This window comes from Chaetura pelagica, unplaced genomic scaffold (genome assembly GCF_000747805.2).
Source record: "Chaetura pelagica isolate M959 unplaced genomic scaffold, ChaPel_1.0 scaffold864, whole genome shotgun sequence".
In the NCBI taxonomy this organism is placed as follows: domain Eukaryota; kingdom Metazoa; phylum Chordata; class Aves; order Apodiformes; family Apodidae; genus Chaetura; species Chaetura pelagica.
Genome location: NW_009952997.1, coordinates 26,960 through 35,126, shown reverse-complemented (window position 1 = coordinate 35,126; position 8,167 = coordinate 26,960). Strand labels below are relative to the sequence as shown.

At 55.4% G+C, this 8,167-nt stretch overlaps 1 protein-coding gene across 1 annotated transcript in view; it reads right to left on the bottom strand.

Moving 5' to 3' along the window:
- Positions 1–8,167, bottom strand: part of MVP (major vault protein) — a 46,082-nt gene that overhangs the window by 35,234 nt on the left and 2,681 nt on the right. The window contains exons 5-9 of the mRNA XM_009996572.1: positions 7,665–7,750; positions 6,740–6,976; positions 5,952–6,077; positions 5,329–5,487; positions 4,352–4,602 (exon numbers count right to left, since the gene is read on the bottom strand). Of these exons, the coding sequence (XP_009994874.1) occupies positions 4,352–4,602; positions 5,329–5,487; positions 5,952–6,077; positions 6,740–6,976; positions 7,665–7,750 (859 nt within the window). The remainder of the gene's footprint in view (positions 1–4,351; positions 4,603–5,328; positions 5,488–5,951; positions 6,078–6,739; positions 6,977–7,664; positions 7,751–8,167) is intronic.

Genomic DNA, 8,167 nt, shown 5'->3' with positions numbered 1-8,167 from the left:
TTACATATTTGTAAACATTGATGAGGTCACCCCTCAGTCTCCTTTTCTCCAAACTAAAGAGACCCAGCTCCCTCAGCCTTTCCTCATAAGGGAGATGTTCCACTCCCTTAATCATTTCTGTGGCTCTGTGCTGGACTCTTTCAAGCAGTTCCCTGTCCTTCTGGAACTGAGGGGCCCAGAACTGGACACAATACTCCAGATGCGGCCTCACCAATGCAGAATAGAGGGGGAGGAGAACCTCTCTTGACCAACTAACCACACTCTTTCTAATGCACCCCAGGATGCCATTGGCCTTCTTGGCCACAAGGGCACATTGCTGGCTCATAGTCATCCTCCTGTCTACCAGGACCCCCAGGTCTCTTTCACCTACACTACTCTCCAGCAGTTCAGCCCCCAACCTGTACTGGGACATGGTGTTGTTCTTCCCCAAATGTAAAACTCTGCACTTCCCCTTGTTGAATTTCATCATGTTTCTCCCCGCCCAACTCTCCAACCTATCTAAGTCTCTCTGAATGGCAGCACAGCCTTCTGGTGTGTCAGCCACTCCTCCCAGCTTAGTGTCATCAGCAAACTTGCTGAGGGTACATTCTATACCCTCATCCAGGTCGTTGATGAAGATGTTGAACAACACCGGTCCCAGCACCGACCCTTGTGGGACTCCACTAGTAACACACCTCCAACCAGATTCTACCCCATTGACTACAACTCTCTGACTCCTTCCTTTCAACCAGTTCCTAATCCACCTCACTTCCTGGTCACCAAACCCATACCTGATCAACTTATCCACAAGGATGCTGTGGGAGACGGTGTCAAATGCTTTACTGAAATCAAGATAAACCACATCTACCGCTCTACCATCATCTATCCACCTAGTAATTTCCTCATAGAAGGCTATGAGGTTAGTCAAACATGATTTACCCTTGATAAAACCATGTTGACTGCTCTTGATGACCCCCATGTCCTTGATGTGCCTGGAGATAGTCACAAGAACAAGTTGTTCCATCACCTTTCCAGGGATGGAGGTGAGGCTGACCGGTCTATAGTTACCCGGGTCCTCCTTCTTGCCCTTCTTGTAGACTGGAGTGACATTTGCTATCCTCCAGTCCTCAGGCACCTCACCTGTTGCCCATGATTTACTGAAGATGATGGAGAGTGGCCTAGCAATGACCTCCGCCAGCTCCCTCAGCACCCTTGGGTGCATTCCATCTGGACCCATTGATTTATGGATGTCCAGATTACTCAACTGATCCCTAACCCAATCCTCATCTACCATGTCAAACTCTTCCTCTATCTTGACTTCTTCTGGGGCTATATGAATCTGGGGCTCATAGGGAGACCCTGCAGGAGTGAAGACAGAGGCAAAGAAGGCATTCAGCACCTCTGCCTTCTTTATATCCTCTGTCACCAGGGCTCCCACCTCATTCCTCAATGGGCCAATATTGCCTCTATTGCTAGTTTTGCTAGCTATGTACTTGAAAAAGCCCTTTCTATTATCCTTAACCTGACTTGCAAGGTTAAGTTCCAAGGAGGCCTTAGCTTTCCTAATTGCCTCCCTACATCCTCTGACAACAGTCCTATATTCCTCCCAAGTGACCAGCCCCTCCTTCCATGATCTATAGATTTTCCTTTTCCACTTAAGTTTGCCCAGTAGTTCCTTCTTTAACCATGCAGGTCTCCTAGCACCCTTACTAGATTTCCTAACCATTGGGACACTCTGATCCTGTGCTTGCAAGAAGTGGTCCTTGAATGTTGACCAGCTATCTTGAGCTCCTTTATTTTCTAGCACCCTGTCCCATGGGATTTCCCTTAATAGATGATTGAGGAGACCAAAGTTTGCCCTGTGGAAGTCCAGGGTTCTGGTCCTGCTGGGTATTTTGTTCCTTCCACACAGGATATGTACTCATATAAAATCTGTTTTGTTGTGATTACATCAGCTCAGTTAAGATTTTATTAGCATTTAAATTCTATCACCATGCCTTACAAATTAGGTAGTTAATATTGTACAAACAAGGCAAACAAATAATTATCTTACTGTATTGCTTAATAATCTACCTGGTCTTCTGACATTTTTCAAAAAGAATTTTCAGCTTCAGTACAATACATTTTTTTTCTACTATGTTCTTGTTTGTTACACAGTTGTCAGGCTTTTCACTCTCAGTCTATCCTTCTTTCTCTCTTTCTTTACCTTTCTTCTTTTAGATTCTGTAGTATTGCTACATTAAAAGAGAAAGCAAGGAGACTTGCTATTAAGGGGAAGAAATTCAAAGTAGAGTGAAAAGTCATAGCAGTACTGTGAATAATTAGAATGCAATGATTCTTTGAAATATAAATATGTGCCAGCCTGCCCCTTAATTCTTACCCACAAACTTTCAACTTGCCCCTCATCAGCCCCTGCACAGAACTCAATACATTCTAGTTGCTCTCTCACATAAAGAGCAACTCCACCACCTCGCTTCACCAACCGATCTTTCCTAAAAAGCACATAACCATCCACGGCCACATTCCAGTCATGTGAGCTGTCCCACCATGTACCTGTTATTGCTATCAGATCATAACCCTTAGACCACACACAGAACTCTAACTCTTCCTGCTTGTTCCCCATGCTGCGTGCATTGGTTTACAGGCATTTCAGGAAGCAAGCAGAGCAGATTGGTGGGCCAAATCCTCCTTAGACCACCTTCCTTCAGGCCCTGGCATGTTCCTCTTGGGCTTGTCCCTAACAGACCCAGTTTTCTCCCCTTCCCCCTTCACATCTAGTTTAAAGCCCTCTCAATGAGCCCTGCTAAGTCCTGCCCCAAAAGCCTTTTCCCCCACTGGGACGGGTGCATCCCACCTGCCACCATCAGGCCAGGTGTCTCATATAGCAGCCCATGATCAAAAAAACCAAAGCCCTGCCTTTGGCACCAGTCTCATAGCCATTCATTGATCTGTAAACTCTTCCTGTTTACCTTCCCACCCATTCTTGCAGGAGGTATGGAGGCAAACACTACTTGCACTCCAGACCCCCTAACCAGCCATCCCAGGGCCCTAAAGTCTCTCTTCATTGCCCTTGCACTTCTTGTAATAATTTCGTAACTGCCAACCTGAAAAATCAGCAGGAGGTAGTAATCAGAGGGATTTACAACAATAGAGTTTCCTGTTAACATCTCTAATCTGAGCCCCAGGGAGGCAGCAGACCTCCCTGTGGGATGGGTCCAGTCGACAGATGGGCCCTTCTGTTCCCCTCAGAAGGGAGTCACCCACCACAGTTACTTTCCTTTTCTTCTTGATTGAAGAAGTCCTAAGGCATTGGGGTGACTGACAAGCCCTAGGTACTTCACTAGATAGATCTATCCCTCCAACTTCATATTCCTGTCCCTGAAGTTCCAAGGCCTCATACCTATTCTTCAAGGGCAACTGGGAGAATGGAAGGTGGTTGGGAGGGTTTTTGCTTGCCTCTCTGAGGATGGACCCCCCTCCATTCCTCCCTGTCTCTTGAGTCCTCTCCTTCTGTCTGATGACAGGAGGGGAGGGGATCCATCACTTGCTCAACCTCTTCCATCTGCCCTAGCCTCAGGGTGTAGCTCCACCAATCTATTTCGCTTTCGCATTCTCTGATACTTCTCAGCCTTTCTGCCTCCTCTGTCAGTTTAACCACCTGCCCGAGCAGATCACTCATTTGCTCGCACCGCACACACGCGGTGTCACTGGCTCCCTCTGGTACCAGTGCCAGGCTCAGGCATTCGCTGCAGCCAGAGACCCGCACAGCCACACGTCTGCTCAGAAGCTCAGTCTGAGTTCCCACATTCTTTTTCACTGCGGTTTTTGGTCGTGTTGTGACCATGATCTATCTGGCTAATCTGTCTGTTTAGCTAGAGAAAGCAACCGGTGTTCTCTACTCCTTGCCACTCTCCGCGTGCCCTCGCGCCTGCCCTGTGCCGCTGCCGCTCCCCGCCCCGCGCTGAGGGAGCTGGGGGTGTCCAGCCTGGAGCAAAGGAGGCTGAGGGGAGACCTTCTGGCTCTGCAACTGCCTGAGAGGAGGTTGGAGCCAGGGGGGGTCGGGCTCTGCTCCCCAGGAACAAGGGATGGGACCAGAGGAACCGGCCTCAAGTTGCCCAGGGGAGGCTGAGATTGGATCTTGGGAACATCTTCCTGGCAAGGGTTGTCAGGGCCTGGCCCAGGCTGCCCAGGGCTGGGGGGAGTCCCCATCCCTGCAGGTATCTAAGAGCCGTGTAGATGGTGCTGAGGGACATAGCTCAGTGGTGGCCTTGGTAGGGTTGGGTTAAAGGTTGGACTCGATGTCCAAGGCCCTTCACAACCCAAAGGGTTCTGGGACCTCCCTGGCCCTCCATCCCCCAGCCCCCATGCTCACCGTGCCCGTCGCTCCCGGTAGTCATAGACCTGCACAGCCGCATTGTGGGGCACCTGGTAGGTAACGGCGCGGGTGCGGTCGCGCTGGGGGGGCCCAACGTGGGGGCTGGAGGAGCCCTGGAGCCCCATGTCCACCCTGTGGGGGTCCCCACGGGCCTCAGCCAGCAGAGCCTCCACCCCAGGTGGTAGGTCCTTCTCCCACAGCTCCTCTGACTCTGTCAGCATGTAGGTCTGGCCGGTCACCACCCGTACCTGCAGGCAGAGCCACCTCAGGGGGCTTCCAGGCACTGGGAGGACCTGGGAACACTGGGATGGGGGGTTGCAGGCACTGGGAGCAGCAACAGGGGTACTGGGATGAGGTGGAGGGGTATTGTGGAACTGGGAGGGGGTTTGGAGGCACTAGAAGGGGCTTTGCAGGCACTGGGAGCAGGGATAGGGGATACTGGAAGTACTGGAGATGAGGTGGAGAGGCACTGAAAGCAGTGGAAGGAGGTTTGGAGGCAGTGGGAGCAGGGATAGGGGATACTGGAAGCAGGGACAGGGGGAACTGGGAGAACTGGAATGAGATGGAGGCATATTGGGGCACTAAAAGGGGGTTTGAAGGCAGTAGAAGGGAGTTTGCAGGCACTGGGTGCAGGGATAGGGGGTACTGGGAGCACTGGGATGAGGTGGAGGGGTTTTGGGGTACTGGGATGGGGGTTGGAGACACTGGGAGCAAGGATAGGGGGGACTGGGAGCACTATGATGAGATACATGGGATACTGGGAGTACTGGGAGGCTGGGGGGGACAGGGCTGGGGTAAATGGTTAGTGGGAGTACTGGGATGGGGCTGGGGGCACTGGGGATGTGTGAGAGGTTACAAAAGCTATAGAGGGGCTATGGGGGGGCATGGGGGCTATGCGGGGGCTTTAGGGGCTATGGAGGGGGCTTTGGGGAGGCTCTAGGGGCTATGGGGGCTCTCAGGGCTGTGGGGGTCACCTTGCCGGTGCGGATGTCCCGCACGTAGATGCCCTCGTTGTCCCCCAGGGCCACTGCCTGGCGCCGCTCCAGGACCCTCACCTCGGCAGGGGGCACATACTCCAGGGGTCCCCGGGCCAGCCAGCGGTCCCCTGCCCGCCGTCTCACCTCTGTCCCCTTCTGGGAGTGTGGGGGGATGGCATCAGACAGTGGCCTGGGAGTGCAGGGATCTCCCCCCTGCCATCCCCTGGATGCGGACATGGGGACATGGCCAGTCCCCCCGTGGCCCTGATGACTTGGGGACAGGGATCCCTGCCCATTGTACCCCAGCCTGGGGACACTGCAGAGGGGACCTCTGCCACCCCCCCTGGCCTCAGGACACAGGGATGAGGATAGGAGTCCCCCCCATGTGTCCCCTGGGACCTCCCTAGAGTCCCTCATGAACCCCAACTGTCCTCAGGTGTCCCAGTGGTCTCCCAGGCCCCTCAACCCCTCCTGATTTCCACCCACCCCAAGTTGTCTCCTTGTTCCCCCAACCCACTCCTGGTTGCCCCAGTCATCCCAGGCTCCCTGGATACCCCTGCCCACTTTCTCCCAGGTGTTTCCCAGGAAATCCTGGAACTCCAGGTGTCCCCATGGGCCACCTCATCAGTGTCCTTGATGGTCTGGAGGGCCTGGAGCAGCAGCCCCTCATCCTCAGAGAGCACGTAGACATCCTCAATGCCAGCCTGGAGCCGCTCACCTGGCTGCAGGAAGAAGGACTTCTCCCCCTGGAGACATGGGGACATGTCATGAGCAGGGCAGGAAGGCGGCAGGGTGGTGAGGACATGGGGCAGGGGCATGGGGACATGGTGGGACACAGGGCAGGGATACATGCGGGACATCTTAGGGTCCTTGTGGGCCACTTTCAAGATCTTCAGGGGAGTCTACAGGTATGGCAGGGCCAACTTCAGGTTCCTGGTGGCTTCATGCTGGTTCTTATGGAAGCTGAAGGTCTTAGGGTACCTTGGGACCACCTTTGTGACCTTTGGGGATGCACTTGGGCACCTCAGGGCCACCTGTGGTCCCTGTGGTCCTCAGGTCACCTCAAAGATCCTTGAGGACAACTTGAGGATATGTGAGGATCCCTCAATGACATCTTATGCACCTTCAGGGACACCTCAGGGGTATACTGTGTCCCTTGGGGCCACCTTGGAGACTTTTGGGGTCACCTCCACATATACAAAGTTCCCTTTGAGCCAGCCAGGTGTCCCTTGGGGCCACCCTAGGGTTCTGAGAGGCACACGTGGGTCCCTCGGGGCACCCAATCGAGGTGCATCATGTAAGTTTTGAGGGTCCCTTGAGGACCACCTTTGGTGCACCTACATGCAAGCTAAGGCTACGTTAGGTCCCTTGGGGCCACCCGCAGGTCCCCAGGGGTTACCCTGCCCACCTTGATGACGCGCTGCTGGCCCAGCTGGGGCTGCCCGTTGGGCCCCACGGGGTCGAGGACGACGCAGTACTGCCGGGGGCCCAGCGTGGTCACCGTCACCTCGGCCACCACCTCCTCGAAGACCTCGGGGATGTAGGCCTCGCTCTGCGCCTGCGTCACCAGCCACTCCTCGCCCGTGCGCCGCACCCGGCCCTGCTCGTCCTCAAAGTTCCTCGTGGCCCGGAGGTGCAGGGCCTTCTACAGGGTGTGGGATACACACAGGGGAATGTGGGGGGCTAGTGGGACACCCAGAGCTGGCCCCAAACTGGGGGGCAGGGCGAGGATGGGTGATGGGACCCCCCAAACCCAACCCTGAGGGACCTCAGTGCTTGTAGGGATGGGGATGGGGTGGAAGGGAAACAATGCCCTGGAGGGCACTTGTCAGCCAGGGGTGCAGGAGAACTGGCACATGGCACCTCCAACGGCATCCTGGGTGTCCTTAACACTTTTGAATACAGGGGGCACAGGGAACAGGACCCCCAAAGGGATCCCCAGGAGACCTTCACCACCCATGAGTGCAGCAGTAAAGGGGCTGAGGAAGGTGAGGGGGGACAGGAGGGTCTTCATGGCCCGGGAACAGGGACACCATGGCTGGAGGGGATGTGACCTCTTGAAAAGTCCTCATCACCCATGGGCGCAGATGCCACAGGAAGACAGTGGCTTGGAGATCCCAGGTCCCCTGGAGGCTTGGGTCCTCATCACCCACAGGGGCAAAGGGTTGAGGCCATGGAGAGGATCAAGGGGGAGATGGGACCCGTCACCCTTCCCTGGAGGGTTCCTGTCACCCATGGGCACAGGTTAATAGGGACACAGGACCCCAAACCCAACCCAGAGGGGTCTCTCCACCGTGGGCACCCAGGAGGAGAGGGTGAGGATGGACAGGTACCTTGTCGGTGAGGATGTAGGCGTCCACCACGTCCACCACCTCCTCGTAGACCCCAGGCAGGTAGGCGCCTACCTGCTTCACCTCCCCTGGGAGCAGGGGCAGAGGTGACATTGGGGTGCTCAGGGAGGGAAGGGAATGGGGAGCCCCGGGGGTGCTGGGGTGGGAAGGGGGCTGAGGAGAAGGCAGCAAAGGGGGGGCCACAGGGGTCCCAAGGGTGCTGAGAGTCCTAAACATCCTAAGGGTGCTGAGGGCAAGGGGTCCTACAGGTGGGATGGCAGCCCTGAGGATGCTGGGGGGTCCTAAAGATGGGAGGGGAAGAACCAGAGGGGTCTGGGTTGGGGGTCCTAGGGGAATTTGGGGTTCTGAGAGCCCTGTGGGTGCTGGGGGATAAGATGAGGGATCCCAGGGGTGCTGCGGGGGGGAAGGAGGAGTTATGGGGGCTGGGATGGGAGTGCTGGGGGGCCCAGGGGTGCTGTGGGGGGGAAGGGAAGCGTTGTGGAGGA